Here is a 20,828-nt window from a genome sequence, read left to right on the forward strand (position 1 = left end):
AACTGGTGAGTGCTGGTATGGTAGACAGAACAGGTGAGTGCTGGTATGGTAGACAGAACAGGTGAGTGCAGGTAGGGTAGACAGAACGGGTGAGTGCAGGTAGGGTAGACAGAACGGGTGAGTGCTGGTAGGGTAGACAGAACAGGTGAGTGCTGGTAGGGTAGACAGAACGGGTGAGTGCTGGTAGGGTAGACAGAACAGGTGAGTGCAGGTTGGGTAGACAGAACAGGTGAGTGCAGGTAGGGTAGACAGAACAGGTGAGTGCTGGTAGGGTAGACAGAACGGGTGAGTGCTGGTAGGGTAGACAGAACAGGTGAGTGCAGGTTGGGTAGACAGAACAGGTGAGTGCAGGTAGGGTAGACAGAACAGGTGAGTGCTGGTAGGGTAGACAGAACGGGTGAGTGCTGGTAGGGTAGACAGAACAGGTGAGTGCAGGTTGGGTAGACAGAACAGGTGAGTGCAGGTTGGGTAGACAGAACAGGTGAGTTCAGGTTGGGTAGACAGAACAAGTGTTTGTTGTTGCAGCCCTGTTCCACCCCTTTATGTAAATGTTGTCATATATGCAAATAGACATTTTACAATAAATGTAATACCTGAATTCCCACCAAAAACAATTTTTTATGTACTATAATTCATTCAATACGTGATGGATAAAAAATGAATCAACAAGTTTGGAGTATCTTCATCTATTATCCAAGTGTTGCATTTATTAGAACTGTTTTTATAACTGTTAAACAATTTTGATGACCATTTCTATTTTCATTATTTGACATTAGCCTATTACAGAAATGTAATATTCCCCTTGTGGGAGAAATTTGATTCACTTGAGAGATTTTCACACGCTCCCCCTCCCCGGAATAGATTTGAATAGATTATTGCTGCTATAGGCTAATCAGCCTGAATTCCAGTCTGAATAAATGTTGAGGGTGCTGTTTGGATAAGCACCTGAGGTGCACAGGACAGAAAGGAACCCCACTGGCTGAATTTGATTCACTTTGAAAGGGTCAAACAACCATATATGATCATGTGTTACTTATTAGTTATCACAGTACAAAAAATAAAGACATTAAAGAATAGGCCTACCTGTGAGGTATGTGTTGTGGGAGGAGTTGATAAAGTAATGAGGCAGTGGTAGGGTCATGTCTTCACTCTGGTCCAGCTTCTCTGGGGGGATGATGCTGTTTTCTTCACTACTCAGGTACTTGGCAAAGCCGTCTACCGAGATCTGACCTGTGGGAACACACACAAACACACAACATGTTACAGAAGGTAGCTGGTTGGACTGTAGTGGGGCTGTCCCCAACTAAAAAAAAATCACATTTTGTCTGTGTTAAAAGTGTATTTTTCCATATATGCACACCCTATGTGTTTTAATAAAATCAACAATATGTATTGAGCTTGTCTGATGCTTTAAGTTTACGGTTTTATGAAATAAACAAATGCCTCAAGAGGGCGCCAGAGATCTAGATAACCAGAAGAAAAAAACCTGGCCCAACTATTCTCCTCCCGCTCCTGTTGGCTTTCGCAGATTCTGCCAATACTCTCCTGAAGTTGCCGGTAATAGGCTACATGAGGAGTCAGCAACTTTTCTCCTATGGAATGACAATTTATCTTACCATTTCTACCGATCTGTGTGCCAGTTATTGTTTTCACATGCACATTTCCGTGAAACAGTTTCATTTAATTTATAATAAGGTCTTCATATCTCAAAATCATTGTCATGTGTTTAATCAAAATTCTATTCATATCTAAATGAAAATGACACAAACCTAAAAAGTAACTTCTATTGCCATTGTCTACTATGTTGAAACAGCCTACATAAAGCCAACAAATAAAAACATTGCAGCCTGCAGGTAGAACATATCCTGATGAAAATAAATATCCTATGAATCACATTGGCTACGCAGGGCCTGTCTGCAACGAATTTGAAACATTGTATCAACTATTAACTTGGTTACAGCCCAAAGCTTTTGCTAGCGAACTTGCAACATTGTATAAAATATTCTGGGCCCTCCGTTTCCTGGACCAGTGAGCTCGGGACAGACACAGCTGGAGGCTATTTGCACAAGGGATAAGAAGCAGTGCTTGACTTGGGCAGGAGCTCACCAGAGCCGAGTACCAGCACCTCAAATGTTCTACTGCTTGAGCTCCTGTTCCTCTTATAGAATCAATAGTATTGTGGATCTGCTCCTGTTCCTGCACCTAAATATAAACAGTACCAGCACCCAAAATGAGCACCATACCCTATTTCAGTCCAAGTCAAGTACTGATAAGAAGTAATCAGATAGGCCATTTTATGACATTTCCATTAGATCAGAGCATGACATTTTTCCCTTTCACGCTGAGTGGTAATCGAAAGGGAGAGAACTGGAATGATTTAAAAAATACATTAAGGAACTATTGCAATTCTCAATGGATGTAAAAACAAACCTTGTTTGCTTGCTCGAGGTGAAGAAAACTTTACTTTGAAAAGCTCCACAGGTCATTAGTGGTGGTGCGTTAAGCCAATCAGAAATACTATCAGATCTCCAAATGGGAACATTTATATGCCTACATTTACGCGCAGGTCGGGTAGCCTGTAGGCCTACTTCTATGTATAATCAGGTCAGGTAGCCTGTAGGCCTACTTCTATGTATAATCAGGTCAGGTAGCCTATAGGCCTACTTCTATGTATAATCAGGTCAGGTAGCCTATAGACCTACTTCTATGTATAATCAGGTCAGGTAGCCTATAGACCTACTTCTATGTATAATCAGGTCAGGTAGTCTATAGGCCTACTTCTATGTATAATCAGGTCAGGTAGCCTATAGACCTACTTCTATGTATAATCAGGTCAGGTAGCCTAAAGACCTACTTCTATGTATAATCAGGTCAGGTAGCCTATAGGCCTACTTCTATGTATAATCAGGTCAGGTAGCCTATAGACCTACTTCTATGTATAATCAGGTCAGGTAGCCTATAGACCTACTTCTATGTATAATCAGGTCAGGTAGCCTATAGACCTACTTCTATGTATAATCAGGTCAGGTAGCCTATAGACCTACTTCTATGTATAATCAGGTCAGGTAGTCTATAGGCCTACTTCTATGTATAATCAGGTCAGGTAGTCTATAGGCCTACTTCTATGTATAATCAGGTCAGGTAGCCTAAAGACCTACTTCTATGTATAATCAGGTCAGGTAGCCTATAGACCTACTTCTATGTATAATCAGGTCAGGTAGTCTATAGGCCTACTTCTATGCCTGCTCGTCCTTACTCAACATTGACAGGAGAACTCCAAACAAAAGACAATGACTAAATTGACAAAATACGCAAATGGAATGAAATAAACCAAAACTTGTTTCTCACAAGTGTAGCATAGGTTGTGCGCTCTGCAAACAATGTGTCCACTCTGATATACAAGATAATATTGAATGCATTAACAGAAATTATCGTAAACCAAAGTTACAAACATTGTGGATGAGAAATTACAGGAATTAACGATAAATGTACTATTGGTGATATATGTCATGGGGGATTGATATACACTAACAATCAAACAATTCACACAATGAAGTTATGAAACAATGAATGTGCACAAATTGGCGGGAGAGAGCGCATTCTGGAGAGAGAAGTGCATCTGGGTGCATGGTCAATCCAATGTCTGCATTGGCCATGCAGCATTTACTGTGATACTACCTCGGTAGACGTCAGGGCATTCATTCTTCTTGTGCTTCGCAGAGTAGTGCAGAGCTGTTGTCAAGGAAATGAGTTTGTGTTTTCTACAGGATGTACCGCCCCCACCTACCGTCAACCAATCATGTCAATGCGGTGCTATCCTCTGCATTGTTACAAAATTGGGAGGTACATGGCGATGTGGTACGGAGCTGGATTTGGCCTCTGGAGGCTGACACCCTCCATCTGGAGCCTCCCAACACATTTCTGGATCAAGCATAAATTGGCTTTCAGTCTAGGCCTCCGTGATGGATTAGTTCACTGAGATGGGCGCAAATATATACATTTGTTACTGCTCAACTAAAACAATCTCTATTTGTTACTGTTTGACTAAAACAATCTCTATTTGTTACTGTTTGACTAAAACAATCTCTATTTGTTACTGTTTGACTAAAACAATCTCTATTTGTTACTGCTCAACTAAAACCATCTCTATTTGTTACTGCTCAACTAAAACCATCTCTATTTGTTACTGTTTGACTAAAACAATCTCTATTTGTTACTGTTTGACTAAAACAATCTCTATTTGTTACTGCTCAACTAAAACAATCTCTATTTGTTACTGTTTGACTAAAACAATCTCTATTTGTTACTGTTTGACTAAAACAATCTCTATTTGTTACTGCTCAACTAAAACAATCTCTATTTGTTACTGTTTGACTAAAACCATCTCTATTTGTTACTGTTTGACTAAAACAATCTCTATTTGTTACTGTTTGACTAAAACAATCTCTATTTGTTACTGTTTGACTAAAACAATCTCTATTTGTTACTGCTCAACTAAAGCCATCTCTATTTGTTACTGCTCAACTAAAACCATCTCTATTTGTTACTGTTTGACTAAAACAATCTCTATTTGTTACTGTTTGACTAAAACAATCTCTATTTGTTACTGCTCAACTAAAACAATCTCTATTTGTTACTGCTCAACTAAAACAATCTCTATTTGTTACTGCTCAACTAAAACAATCTCTATTTGTTACTGCTCAACTAAAACCATCTCTATTTGTTACTGCTCAACTAAAACAATCTCTATCTGTTACTGTTTGACTAAAACCATCTCTATTTGTTACTGTTTGACTAAAACAATCTCTATTTGTTAGTGCTCAACTAAAACAATCTCTATTTGTTACTGCTCAACTTAAATAATCTCTATTTGTTACTGTTTGACTAAAACAATCTCTATTTGTTACTGCTCAACTAAAACAATCTCTATCTGTTACTGTTTGACTAAAACCATCTCTATTTGTTACTGTTTGACTAAAACAATCTCTATTTGTTAGTGCTCAACTAAAACAATCTCTATTTGTTACTGTTTGACTAAAACAATCTCTATGTGTTACTGCTCAACTAAAACAATCTCTATTTGTTACTGTTTGACTAAAACAATCTCTATTTGTTACTGCTCAACTAAAACAATCTCTATTTGTTACTGCTCAACTAAAACAATCTCTATTTGTTACTGTTTGACTAAAACAATCTCTATTTGTTACTGTTTGACTAAAAAACTATTTGTTAACTAAAACTCTATTTGTTACTGACTAAAACAATCTCTATTTGTTACTGCTCAACTAAAACAATCTCTATTTGTTACTGTTTGACTAAAACAATCTCTATTTGTTACTGTTTGACTAAAACAATCTCTATTTGTTACTGTTTGACTAAAACAATCTCTATTTGTTACTGCTCAACTAAAACAATCTCTATTTGTTACTGTTTGACTAAAACAATCTCTATTTGTTACTGTTTGACTAAAACAATCTCTATTTGTTACTATTTGTTTGACTAAAACAATCTCTATTTGTTATCTCTATTTGCTCAACTAAAACCATCTCTATTTGTTACTGTTTGACTAAAACAATCTCTATTTGTTACTGTTTGACTAAAACAATCTCTATTTGTTACTGCTCAACTAAAACAATCTCTATTTGTTACTGCTCAACTAAAACAATCTCTATTTGTTACTGTTTGACTAAAACAATCTCTATTTGTTACTGCTCAACTAAAACAATCTCTATTTGTTACTGTTTGACTAAAACCATCTCTATTTGTTACTGTTTGACTAAAACAATCTCTATTTGTTACTGCTCAACTAAAACAATCTCTATTTGTTACTGTTTGACTAAAACAATCTCTATTTGTTACTGCTCAACTAAAACAATCTCTATTTGTTACTGTTTGACTAAAACAATCTCTATTTGTTACTGCTCAACTAAAACAATCTCTATTTGTTACTGCTCAACTAAAACAATCTCTATTTGTTACTGTTTGACTAAAACAATCTCTATTTGTTACTGTTTGACTAAAACAATCTCTATTTGTTACTGTTTGACTAAAACAATCTCTATTTGTTACTGTTTGACTAAAACAATCTCTATTTGTTACTGCTCAACTAAAACAATCTCTATTTGTTACTGTTTGACTAAAACAATCTCTATTTGTTACTGCTCAACTAAAACAATCTCTATTTGTTACTGTTTGACTAAAACAATCTCTATTTGTTACTGTTGACTAAAACAATCTCTATTTGTTACTGTTTGACTAAAACAATCTCTATTTGTTACTGTTTGACTAAAACAATCTCTATTTGTTACTGCTCAACTAAAACAATCTCTATTTGTTACTGTTCGACTAAAACAATCTCTATTTGTTAGTGCTCAACTAAAACAACTAAAACTAAAAATCTCTATTTGTTACTGTTTGACTAAAACAATCTCTATTTGTTACTGTTTGACTAAAACAATCTCTATTTGTTACTGTTTGACTAAAACCATCTCTATTTGTTACTGTTTGACTAAAACAATCTCTATTTGTTACTGTTTGACTAAAACAATCTCTATTTGTTACTGTTTGACTAAAACCATCTCTATTTGTTACTGTTTGACTAAAACAATCTCTATTTGTTACTGTTTGACTAAAACCATCTCTATTTGTTACTGCTCAACTAAAACAATCTCTATTTGTTACTGCTCGACTAAAACTATCTCTATTTGTTACTGTTTGACTAAAACAATCTCTATTTGTTACTGTTTGACTAAAACAATCTCTATTTGTTACTGTTTGACTAAAACAAGCTCTATTTGTTACTGTTTGACTAAAACAATCTCTATTTGTTACTGCTCAACTAAAACAATCTCTATTTGTTACTGTTTGACTAAAACAATCTCTATTTGTTACTGTTTGACTAAAAAAATCTCTAACTATTTGTTAATGCTCAACTAAAACAATCTCTATTTGTTACTGTTTGACTAAAACAATCTCTATTTGTTTGTTACTGTTTGACTAAAACAATCTCTATTTGTTACTGTTTGACTAAAACAATCTCTATTTGTTACTGCTCAACTAAAACAATCTCTATTTGTTTGTTTGACTAAAACAATCTCTGTTTGCTCAACTAAAACAATCTCTATTTGTTACTGTTTGACTAAAACAATCTCTATTTGTTACTGCTCAACTAAAACAATCTCTATTTGTTACTGCTCAACTAAAACAATCTCTATTTGTTACTGTTTGACTAAAACAATCTCTATTTGTTAGTGCTCAACTAAAACAATCTCTATTTGTTACTGTTTGACTAAAACAATCTCTATTTGTTACTGTTCAACTAAAACAATCTCTATTTGTTACTGTTTGACTAAAACAATCTCTATTTGTTACTGTTTGACTAAAACAATCTCTATTTGTTACTGCTCAACTAAAACAATCTCTATTTGTTACTGTTTGACTAAAAAACAATCTCAACTATTTGTTACTGCTCAACTAAAACTAAAAATCTCTATTTGTTACTGTTTGACTAAAACAATCTCTATTTGTTACTGCTCAACTAAAACAATCTCTATTTGTTACTGTTCAACTAAAACAATCTCTATTTGTTACTGCTTGACTAAAACAATCTCTATTTGTTTGTGACTATCTCTATTTGTTACTGTTTGACTAAAACAATCTCTATTTGTTACTGTTTGACTAAAAAACAATCTCTATCTCTATTTGTTACTGTTTGACTAAAACAATCTCTATTTGTTACTGTTTGACTAAAACAATCTCTATTTGTTACTGCTCAACTAAAACAATCTCTATTTGTTACTGTTTGACTAAAACAATCTCTATTTGTTACTGCTCAACTAAAACAATCTCTATTTGTTACTGTTTGACTAAAACAATCTCTATTTGTTACTGTTTGACTAAAACAATCTCTATTTGTTACTGCTCAACTAAAACAATCTCTATTTGTTACTGTTTGACTAAAACAATCTCTATTTGTTACTGCTAACTAAAACAATCTCTATTTGTTATTTGTTACTGCTCAACTAAAACAATCTCTATTTGTTACTGTTCAACTAAAACAATCTCTATTTGTTACTGTTTGACTAAAACAATCTCTATTTGTTACTGCTCAACTAAAACAATCTCTATTTGTTACTGTTTGACTAAAACAATCTCTATTTGTTACTGCTCAACTAAAACAATCTCTATTTGTTACTGTTTGACTAAAACAATCTCTATTTGTTACTGCTCAACTAAAACAATCTCTATTTGTTACTGTTTGACTAAAACAATCTCTATTTGTTACTGCTCAACTAAAACAATCTCTATTTGTTACTGTTTGACTAAAACAATCTCTATTTGTTACTGACTCAACTAAAACAATCTCTATTTGTTACTGTTTGACTAAAACAATCTCTATTTGTTACTGTTTGACTAAAACAATCTCTATTTGTTACTGTTTGACTAAAACAATCTCTATTTGTTTGTTTTACTATTTGTTACTGTTCAACTAAAACAATCTCTATTTGTTACTGTTTGACTAAAACAATCTCTATTTGTTACTGCTCAACTAAAACAATCTCTATTTGTTACTGTTTGACTAAAACAATCTCTATTTGTTACTGTTCAACTAAAACAATCTCTATTTGTTACTGTTTGACTAAAACAATCTCTATTTGTTACTGCTCAACTAAAACAATCTCTATTTGTTACTGCTCAAAAACAATTTGTTACTGCTCAACTAAAACAATCTCTATTTGTTACTGCTCAACTAAAACAATCTCTATTTGTTACTGTTTGACTAAAACAATCTCTATTTGTTACTGTTTGACTAAAACAATCTCTATTTGTTACTGTTTGACTAAAACAATCTCTATTTGTTACTGTTTGACTAAAACAATCTCTATTTGTTACTGCTCAACTAAAACAATCTCTATTTGTTACTGTTTGACTAAAACAATCTCTATTTGTTACTGTTTGACTAAAACAATCTCTATTTTTAGTTCAACTAAAACAATCTCTATTTGTTACTGTTTGACTAAAACAATCTCTATTTGTTACTGTTTGACTAAAACAATCTCTATTTGTTACTGTTTGACTAAAACAATCTCTATTTGTTACTGCTCAACTAAAACAATCTCTATTTGTTACTGTTTGACTAAAACAATCTCTATTTGTTACTGCTCAACTAAAACAATCTCTATTTGTTACTGTTTGACTAAAACAATCTCTATTTGTTACTGTTTGACTAAAACAATCTCTATTTGTTACTGTTCAACTAAAACAATCTCTATTTGTTACTGTTTGACTAAAACAATCTCTATTTGTTACTGTTTGACTAAAACAATCTCTATTTGTTACTGCTAAAACAACTAAAACAATCTCTATTTGTTACTGTTCAACTAAAACAATCTCTATTTGTTACTGTTTGACTAAAACAATCTCTATTTGTTACTGCTCAACTAAAACAATCTCTATTTGTTACTGTTTGACTAAAACAATCTCTATTTGTTACTGCTCAACTAAAACAATCTCTATTTGTTACTGTTTGACTAAAACAATCTCTATTTGTTACTGTTTGACTAAAACAATCTCTATTTGTTACTGCTCAACTAAAACAATCTCTATTTGTTACTGTTTGACTAAAACAATCTCTATTTGTTACTGCTCAACTAAAACAATCTCTATTTGTTACTGTTTGACTAAAACAATCTCTATTTGTTACTGCTCAACTAAAACAATCTCTATTTGTTACTGTTTGACTAAAACAATCTCTATTTGTTACTGCTCAACTAAAACAATCTCTATTTGTTACTGTTTGACTAAAACAATCTCTATGTGTTACTGCTCAACTAAAACAATCTCTATTTGTTACTGTTTGACTAAAACAATCTCTATTTGTTACTGTTTGACTAAAACAATCTCTATGTGTTAATGTTTGACTAAAACAATCTCTATTTGTTACTGTTTGACTAAAACAAATTTGTTACTGTTTGACTAAAACAATCTTTGTTACTGTTTGACTAAAACAATCTCTATTTGTTACTGCTCAACTAAAACAATCTCTATTTGTTATTTGTTATTTGTTTGACTAAAACAATCTCTATTTGTTACTGTTTGACTAAAACAATCTCTATTTGTTACTGCTCAACTAAAACAATCTCTATTTGTTACTGTTTGACTAAAACAATCTCTATTTGTTACTGCTCAACTAAAACAATCTCTATTTGTTACTGCTCAACTAAAACAATCTCTATTTGTTACTGTTCGACTAAAACAATCTCTATTTGTTACTGTTTGACTAAAACAATCTCTATTTGTTACTGCTCAACTAAAACAATCTCTATTTGTTACTGCTCAACTAAACAACTCTATTTGTTAAACTAAAACAATCTCTATTTGTTACTGTTTGACTAAAACAATCTCTATTTGTTACTGTTTGACTAAAACAATCTCTATTTGTTACTGTTTGACTAAAACAATCTCTATTTGTTACTGTTTGACTAAAACAATCTCTATTTGTTACTGCTCAACTAAAACAATCTCTATTTGTTACTGTTTGACTAAAACAATCTCTATTTGTTACTGTTTGACTAAAACAATCTCTATTTGTTACTGCTTGACTAAAACAATCTCTATTTGTTACTGTTTGACTAAAACAATCTCTATTTGTTACTGTTTGACTAAAACAATCTCTATTTGTTACTGTTTGACTAAAACAATCTCTATTTGTTAGTGCTCAACTAAAACAATCTCTATTTGTTACTGTTTGACTAAAACAATCTCTATTTGTTACTGCTCAACTAAAACAATCTCTATTTGTTACTGTTTGACTAAAACAATCTCTATTTGTTACTGTTTGACTAAAACAATCTCTATTTGTTACTGTTTGACTAAACAATCTCTATTTGTTACTGTTTGACTAAAACAATCTCTATTTGTTACTGTTTGACTAAAACAATCTCTATTTGTTAGTGCTCAACTAAAACAATCTCTATTTGTTACTGTTTGACTAAAACAATCTCTATTTGTTACTGTTTGACTAAAACAATCTCTATTTGTTACTGTTTGACTAAAACAATCTCTATTTGTTACTGTTTGACTAAAACAATCTCTATTTGTTACTGTTTGACTAAAACAATCTCTATGTGTTACTGCTCAACTAAAACAATCTCTATTTGTTACTGCTCAACTAAAACAATCTCTATTTGTTACTGCTCAACTAAAACAATCTCTATTTGTTACTGTTCGACTAAAACAATCTCTATTTGTTACTGTTTGACTAAAACAATCTCTATTTGTTACTGCTCAACTAAAACAATCTCTATTTGTTACTGTTTGACTAAAACAATCTCTATTTGTTAATGTTTGACTAAAACAATCTCTATTTGTTACTGTTTGACTAAAACAATCTCTATTTGTTACTGTTTGACTAAAACAATCTCTATTTGTTACTGTTTGACTAAAACAATCTCTATTTGTTACTGTTTGACTAAAACAATCTCTATTTGTTAGTGCTCAACTAAAACAATCTCTATTTGTTACTGTTTGACTAAAACAATCTCTATTTGTTAGTGCTCAACTAAAACAATCTCTATTTGTTACTGTTTGACTAAAACAATCTCTATTTGTTACTGTTTGACTAAAACAATCTCTATTTGTTACTGTTTGACTAAAACAATCTCTATTTGTTAGTGCTCAACTAAAACAATCTCTATTTGTTACTGTTTGACTAAAACAGTCTCTATTTGTTACTGCTCAACTAAAACAATCTCTATTTGTTACTGCTTGACTAAAACAATCTCTATTTGTTACTGTTTGACTAAAACAATCTCTATTTGTTACTGCTCAACTAAAACAATCTCTATTTGTTACTGTTTGACTAAAACAATCTCTATTTGTTACTGTTTGACTAAAACAATCTCTATTTGTTACTGTTTGACTAAAACAATCTCTATTTGTTACTGTTTGACTAAAACAATCTCTATTTGTTACTGCTTTGACTAAAACAATCTCTATTTGTTACTGTTTGACTAAAAACAATCTCTATTTGTTACTGTTTCAACTAAAACAATCTCTATTTGTTACTGTTTGACTAAAACAATCTCTATTTGTTACTGTTTGACTAAAACAATCTCTATTTGTTACTGTTTGACTAAAACAATCTCTATTTGTTACTGTTTGACTAAAACAATCTCTATTTGTTACTGCTCAACTAAAACAATCTCTATTTGTTACTGTTTGACTAAAACAATCTCTATTTGTTACTGTTTGACTAAAACAATCTCTATTTGTTACTGCTCAACTAAAACAATCTCTATTTGTTACTGTTCAACTAAAACAATCTCTATTTGTTACTGTTTGACTAAAACAATCTCTATTTGTTACTGTTTGACTAAAACAATCTCTATTTGTTACTGTTTGACTAAAACAATCTCTATTTGTTACTGTTCAACTAAAACAATCTCTATTTGTTACTGTTTGACTAAAACAATCTCTATTTGTTACTGTTTCAACTAAAACAATCTCTATTTGTTACTTCAACTAAAACAATCTCTATTTGTTACTGTTCGACTAAAACAATCTCTATTTGTTACTGTTTGACTAAAACAATCTCTATTTGTTACTGTTTGACTAAAACAATCTCTATTTGTTACTGTTTGACTAAAACAATCTCTATTTGTTACTGTTTGACTAAAACAATCTCTATTTGTTACTGTTTGACTAAAACAATCTCTATTTGTTACTGTTTGACTAAAACAATCTCTATTTGTTACTGCTCAACTAAAACAATCTCTATTTGTTACTGTTTGACTAAAACAATCTCTATTTGTTACTGTTTGACTAAAACAATCTCTATTTGTTACTGTTTGACTAAAACAATCTCTATTTGTTACTGCTCAACTAAAACAATCTCTATTTGTTACTGTTTGACTAAAACAATCTCTATTTGTTACTGTTTGACTAAAACAATCTCTATTTGTTACTGTTTGACTAAAACAATCTCTATTTGTTACTGCTCAACTAAAACAATCTCTATTTGTTACTGCTCAACTAAAACAATCTCTATTTGTTACTGTTCGACTAAAACAATCTCTATTTGTTACTGTTTGACTAAAACAATCTCTATTTGTTACTGCTCAACTAAAACAATCTCTATTTGTTACTGTTTGACTAAAACAATCTCTATTTGTTAGTGCTCAACTAAAACCATCTCTATTTGTTACTGTTTGACTAAAACAATCTCTATTTGTTACTGTTTGACTAAAACAATCTCTATTTGTTACTGCTCAACTAAAACAATCTCTATTTGTTACTGTTTGACTAAAACAATCTCTATTTGTTACTGCTCAACTAAAACAATCTCTATTTGTTACTGTTTGACTAAAACAATCTCTATTTGTTACTGCTCAACTAAAACAATCTCTATTTGTTACTGTTTGACTAAAACAATCTCTATTTGTTACTGCTCAACTAAAACAATCTCTATTTGTTACTGTTTGACTAAAACAATCTCTATTTGTTACTGCTCAACTAAAACAATCTCTATTTGTTACTGTTTGACTAAAACAATCTCTATTTGTTACTGTTTGACTAAAACAATCTCTATTTGTTACTGCTCAACTAAAACAATCTCTATTTGTTACTGTTTGACTAAAACAATCTCTATTTGTTACTGCTCAACTAAAAAAACACTAAAACAATCTCTATTTGTTACTGTTTGACTAAAACAATCTCTATTTGTTACTGCTCAACTAAAAACAATCTCTATTTGTTACTGCTCAACTAAAACAATCTCTATTTGTTACTGTTCAACTAAAACAATCTCTATTTGTTACTGTTTGACTAAAACAATCTCTATTTGTTACTGTTTGACTAAAACAATCTCTATTTGTTACTGTTTGACTAAAACAATCTCTATTTGTTACTGTTTGACTAAAACAATCTCTATTTGTTACTGTTTGACTAAAACAATCTCTATTTGTTACTGTTTGACTAAAACAATCTCTATTTGTTACTGCTTGACTAAAACAATCTCTATTTGTTACTGCTCAACTAAAACAATCTCTATTTGTTACTGTTTGACTAAAAAACATTTGTTACTGTTTGACTCTATTTGTTACTGCTCAACTAAAACAATCTCTATTTGTTACTGTTTGACTAAAACAATCTCTATTTGTTACTGCTCAACTAAAACAATCTCTATTTGTTACTGCTCAACTAAAACAATCTCTATTTGTTACTGTTGACTAAAACAATCTCTATTTGTTACTGCTCAACTAAAACAATCTCTATTTGTTACTGTTTGACTAAAACAATCTCTATTTGTTACTGTTTGACTAAAACAATCTCTATTTGTTACTGTTTGACTAAAACAATCTCTATTTGTTACTGTTTGACTAAAACAATCTCTATTTGTTACTGTTTGACTAAAACAATCTCTATTTGTTACTGTTTGACTAAAACAATCTCTATTTGTTACTGTTTCAACTAAAACAATCTCTATTTGTTACTGTTTGACTAAAACAATCTATTTGTTACTGCTCAACTAAAACAATCTCTATTTGTTACTGCTTGACTAAAACAATCTCTATTTGTTACTGTTTGACTAAAACAATCTCTATTTGTTACTGTTTGACTAAAACAATCTCTATTTGTTAGTTTGCTCAACTAAAACAATCTCTATTTGTTACTGTTTGACTAAAACAATCTCTATTTGTTACTGCTCAACTAAAACAATCTCTATTTGTTACTGTTTGACTAAAACAATCTCTATTTGTTACTGTTTGACTAAAACAATCTCTATTTGTTACTGTTTGACTAAAACAATCTCTATTTGTTACTGTTTGACTAAAACAATCTCTATGTGTTACTGCTCAACTAAAACAATCTCTATTTGTTACTGCTCAACTAAAACAATCTCTATTTGTTACTGCTCAACTAAAACAATCTCTATTTGTTACTGTTCGACTAAAACAATCTCTATTTGTTACTGTTTGACTAAAACAATCTCTATTTGTTACTGCTCAACTAAAACAATCTCTATTTGTTACTGTTTGACTAAAACAATCTCTATTTGTTACTGTTTGACTAAAACAATCTCTATTTGTTCAACTAAAACAATCTCTATTTGTTACTGCTTGACTAAAACAATCTCTATTTGTTACTGTTTGACTAAAACAATCTCTATTTGTTACTGTTTGACTAAAACAATCTCTATTTGTTACTGTTTGACTAAAACAATCTCTATTTGTTACTGTTTGACTAAAACAATCTCTATTTGTTACTGCTCAACTAAAACAATCTCTATTTGTTACTGTTTGACTAAAACAATCTCTATTTGTTACTGTTTGACTAAAACAATCTCTATTTGTTACTGTTTGACTAAAACAATCTCTATTTGTTACTGTTTGACTAAAACAATCTCTATTTGTTACTGTTTGACTATTTGTTTTACTATTTGTTTGCTCAACTAAAACAATCTCTATTTGTTACTGTTTGACTAAAACAATCTCTATTTGTTACTGCTCAACTAAAACAATCTCTATTTGTTACTGTTTGACTAAAACAATCTCTATTTGTTACTGTTTGACTAAAACAATCTCTATTTGTTACTGTTTGACTAAAACAATCTCTATTTGTTACTATTTGTTTGACTAAAACAATCTCTATTTGTTACTGTTTGACTAAAACAATCTCTATTTGTTACTGCTCAACTAAAACAATCTCTATTTGTTACTGTTAAACAATTTTGTTACTGCTCAACTAAAACAATCTCTATTTGTTACTGCTCAACTAAAACAATCTCTATTTGTTACTGTTCAACTAAAACAATCTCTATTTGTTACTGTTTGACTAAAACAATCTCTATTTGTTACTGTTTGACTAAAACAATCTCTATTTGTTACTGTTTGACTAAAACAATCTCTATTTGTTACTGTTTGACTAAAACAATCTCTATTTGTTACTGTTTGTTACTGCTCAACTAAAACAATCTCTATTTGTTACTGTTTGACTAAAACAATCTCTATTTGTTACTATTTGTTTGACTAAAACAATCTCTATTTGTTACTGCTCAACTAAAACAATCTCTATTTGTTTTAAAACAATCTCTATTTGTTACTGTTTGACTAAAACAATCTCTATTTGTTACTGTTTGACTAAAACAATCTCTATTTGTTACTGCTTGACTAAAACAATCTCTATTTGTTACTGTTTGACTAAAACAATCTCTATTTGTTACTGTTTGACTAAAACAATCTCTATTTGTTACTGCTCAACTAAAACAATCTCTATTTGTTACTGTTTGACTAAAACAATCTCTATTTGTTACTGTTTGACTAAAACAATCTCTATTTGTTACTGTTTGACTAAAACAATCTCTATTTGTTACTGTTTGACTAAAACAATCTCTATTTGTTACTGTCAACTAAAACAATCTCTATTTGTTACTGTTTGACTAAAACAATCTCTATTTGTTACTGCTCAACTAAAACAATCTCTATTTGTTACTGTTTGACTAAAACAATCTCTATTTGTTACTGTTTGACTAAAACAATCTCTATTTGTTACTGTTTGACTAAAACAATTCTATTTGTTACTGTTTGACTAAAACAATCTCTATTTGTTACTGCTCAACTAAAACAATCTCTATTTGTTACTGCTCAACTAAAACAATCTCTATTTGTTACTGTTTGACTAAAACAATCTCTATTTGTTACTGTTTGACTAAAACAATCTCTATTTGTTACTGTCAACTAAAACAATCTCTATTTGTTACTGTTTGACTAAAACAATCTCTATTTGTTACTGCTCAACTAAAACAATCTCTATTTGTTACTGTTTGACTAAAACAATCTCTATTTGTTACTGTTTGACTAAAACAATCTCTATTTGTTACTGCTCAACTAAAACAATCTCTATTTGTTACTGCTCAACTAAAACAATCTCTATTTGTTACTGCTCAACTAAAACAATCTCTATTTGTTACTGTTTGACTAAAACAATCTCTATTTGTTACTGCTCAACTAAAACAATCTCTATTTGTTACTGTTTGACTAAAACAATCTCTATTTGTTACTGCTCAACTAAAACAATCTCTATTTGTTACTGTTTGACTAAAACAATCTCTATTTGTTACTGCTCAACTAAAACAATCTCTATTTGTTACTGTTTGACTAAAACAATCTCTATTTGTTACTGTTTGACTAAAACAATCTCTATTTGTTACTGTTCAACTAAAACAATCTCTATTTGTTACTGTTTGACTAAAACAATCTCTATTTGTTACTGTTTGACTAAAACAATCTCTATTTGTTACTGTTTGACTAAAACAATCTCTATTTGTTACTGCTCAACTAAAACAATCTCTATTTGACTGTTTGACTAAAACAATCTCTATTTGTTACTGCTCAACTAAAACAATCTCTATTTGTTACTGTTTGACTAAAACAATCTCTACTGTTACTGCTCAACTAAAACAATCTCTATTTGTTACTGTTTGACTAAAACAATCTCTATTTGTTACTGCTCAACTAAAACAATCTCTATTTGTTACTGTTTGACTAAAACAATCTCTATTTGTTACTGTTTGACTAAAACAATCTCTATTTGTTACTGTTTGACTAAAACAATCTCTATTTGTTACTGTTTGACTAAAACAATCTCTATTTGTTACTGTTCAACTAAAACAATCTCTATTTGTTACTGTTTGACTAAAACAATCTCTATTTGTTACTGTTTGACTAAAACAATCTCTATTTGTTACTGTTCAACTAAAACAATCTCTATTTGTTACTGTTTGACTAAAACAATCTCTATTTGTTACTGCTCAACTAAAACAATCTCTATTTGTTACTGCTCAACTAAAACAATCTCTATTTGTTACTGTTCAACTAAAACAATCTCTATTTGTTACTGTTCAACTAAAACAATCTCTATTTGTTACTGCTCAACTAAAACAATCTCTATTTGTTACTGTTTGACTAAAACAATCTCTATTTGTTACTGTTTGACTAAAACAATCTCTATTTTTGTTTACTGCTCAACTAAAACAATCTCTATTTGTTACTGCTCAACTAAAACAATCTCTATTTGTTACTGTTTGACTAAAACAATCTCTATTTGTTACTGTTTGACTAAAACAATCTCTATTTGTTACTGCTCAACTAAAACAATCTCTATTTGTTACTGTTTGACTAAAAACAATCTCTATTTGTTACTGTTTGACTAAAACAATCTCTATTTGTTACTGTTTGACTAAAACAATCTCTATTTGTTAGTGTTCAACTAAAACAATCTCTATTTGTTACTGTTTGACTAAAACAATCTCTATTTGTTTGTTACTATTTGTTACTGTTTGACTAAAACAATCTCTATTTGTTACTGTTTGACTAAAACAATCTCTATTTGTTACTGTTTGACTAAAACAATCTCTATTTGTTACTGTTTGACTAAAACAATCTCTATTTGTTACTGTTTGACTAAAACAATCTCTATTTGTTACTGCTCAACTAAAACAATCTCTATTTGTTACTGTTTGACTAAAACAATCTCTATTTGTTACTGTTTGACTAAAACAATCTCTATTTGTTACTGTTTGACTAAAACAATCTCTATTTGTTACTGTTTGACTAAAACAATCTCTATTTGTTACTGCTCTATTTGTTACTGCTCAACTAAAACAATCTCTATTTGTTACTGTTTGACTAAAACAATCTCTATTTGTTACTGCTCAACTAAAACAATCTCTATTTGTTACTGCTCAACTAAAACAATCTCTATTTGTTACTGTTCGACTAAAACAATCTCTATTTGTTACTGTTTGACTAAAACAATCTCTATTTGTTACTGTTTGACTAAAACAATCTCTATTTGTTACTGTTTGACTAAAACAATCTCTATTTGTTACTGCTTGACTAAAACAATCTCTATTTGTTACTGTTTGACTAAAACAATCTCTATTTGTTACTGTTCAACTAAAACAATCTCTATTTGTTACTGTTTGACTAAAACAATCTCTATTTGTTACTGTTTGACTAAAACAATCTCTATTTGTTACTGTTTGACTAAAACAATCTCTATTTGTTACTGTTTGACTAAAACAATCTCTATTTGTTTGACTAAAACAATCTCTATTTGTTACTGTTTGACTAAAACAATCTCTATTTGTTACTGCTCAACTAAAACAATCTCTATTTGTTACTGTTTGACTAAAACAATCTCTATTTGTTACTGTTTGACTAAAACAATCTCTATTTGCTTATCTCTATTTGTTACTGTTTGACTAAAACAATCTCTATTTGTTACTGTTTGACTAAAACAATCTCTATTTGTTACTGTTTGACTAAAACAATCTCTATTTGTTACTGTTCAACTAAAACAATCTCTATTTGTTACTGTTTGACTAAAACAATCTCTATTTGTTACTGTTTGACTAAAACAATCTCTATTTGTTACTGCTCAACTAAAACAATCTCTATTTGTTACTGTTTGACTAAAACAATCTCTATTTGTTACTGTTTGACTAAAACAATCTCTATTTGTTACTGTTTGACTAAAACAATCTCTATTTGTTACTGTTTGACTAAAACAATCTCTATTTGTTACTGTTTGACTAAAACAATCTCTATTTGTTACTGTTTGACTAAAACAATCTCTATTTGTTACTGCTCAACTAAAACAATCTCTATTTGTTACTGTTTCAACTAAAACAATCTCTATTTGTTACTGTTTGACTAAAACAATCTCTATTTGTTACTGTTTGACTAAAAACAATCTCTATTTGTTACTGTTTGACTAAAAACAATCTCTATTTGTTACTGTTTGACTAAAACAATCTCTATTTGTTACTGTTTGACTAAAACAATCTCTATTTGTTACTGTTTGACTAAAACAATCTCTATTTGTTACTGTTTGACTAAAACAATCTCTATTTGTTACTGCTCAACTAAAACAATCTCTATTTGTTACTGTTTGACTAAAACAATCTCTATTTGTTACTGTTTGACTAAAACAATCTCTATTTGTTACTGTTTGACTAAAACAATCTCTATTTGTTACTGCTCAACTAAAACAATCTCTATTTGTTTGACTAAAACAATCTCTATTTGTTACTGCTCAACTAAAACAATCTCTATTTGTTACTGCTCAACTAAAACAATCTCTATTTGTTACTGTTTGACTAAAACAATCTCTATTTGTTACTGCTCAACTAAAACAATCTCTATTTTTGTTACTATTTGTTACTGTTTCAACTAAAACAATCTCTATTTGTTACTGTTCAACTAAAACAATCTCTATTTGTTACTGTTTGACTAAAACAATCTCTATTTGTTACTGTTTGACTAAAACAATCTCTATTTGTTACTGCTCAACTAAAACAATCTCTATTTGTTACTGTTTGACTAAAACAATCTCTATTTGTTACTGTTTGACTAAAACAATCTCTATTTTTGTTTTATCTCTATTTGTTTGACTAAAACAATCTCTATTTGTTACTGTTTGACTAAAACAATCTCTATTTGTTAACTAAAACAATCTCTATTTGTTACTGCTCAACTAAAACAATCTCTATTTGTTACTGTTAAAACAATCTCAACTAAAACAATCTCTATTTGTTACTGTTTGACTAAAACAATCTCTATTTGTTACTGCTCAACTAAAACAATCTCTATTTGTTACTGTTTGACTAAAACAATCTCTATTTGTTAAACTAAAAATCTCTATTTGTTACTGTTTGACTAAAACAATCTCTATTTGTTACTGCTCAACTAAAACAATCTCTATTTGTTACTGCTCAACTAAAACAATCTCTATTTGTTACTGTTTGACTAAAACAATCTCTATTT

General features: G+C 30.3%; 1 protein-coding gene across 1 annotated transcript in view; it reads right to left on the bottom strand.

The window, feature by feature from the left end:
* LOC115140388 (1-phosphatidylinositol 4,5-bisphosphate phosphodiesterase beta-1-like) overlaps positions 1-20,828 on the bottom strand; it is a 324,816-nt gene that overhangs the window by 72,396 nt on the left and 231,592 nt on the right. The window contains exon 10 of the mRNA XM_065026264.1: positions 1,084-1,230. Within this exon, the coding sequence (XP_064882336.1) occupies positions 1,084-1,230 (147 nt within the window). The remainder of the gene's footprint in view (positions 1-1,083; positions 1,231-20,828) is intronic.

Source organism: Oncorhynchus nerka, linkage group LG13 (assembly GCF_034236695.1).
Source record: "Oncorhynchus nerka isolate Pitt River linkage group LG13, Oner_Uvic_2.0, whole genome shotgun sequence".
Taxonomy (NCBI): Eukaryota; Metazoa; Chordata; class Actinopteri; order Salmoniformes; family Salmonidae; genus Oncorhynchus; species Oncorhynchus nerka.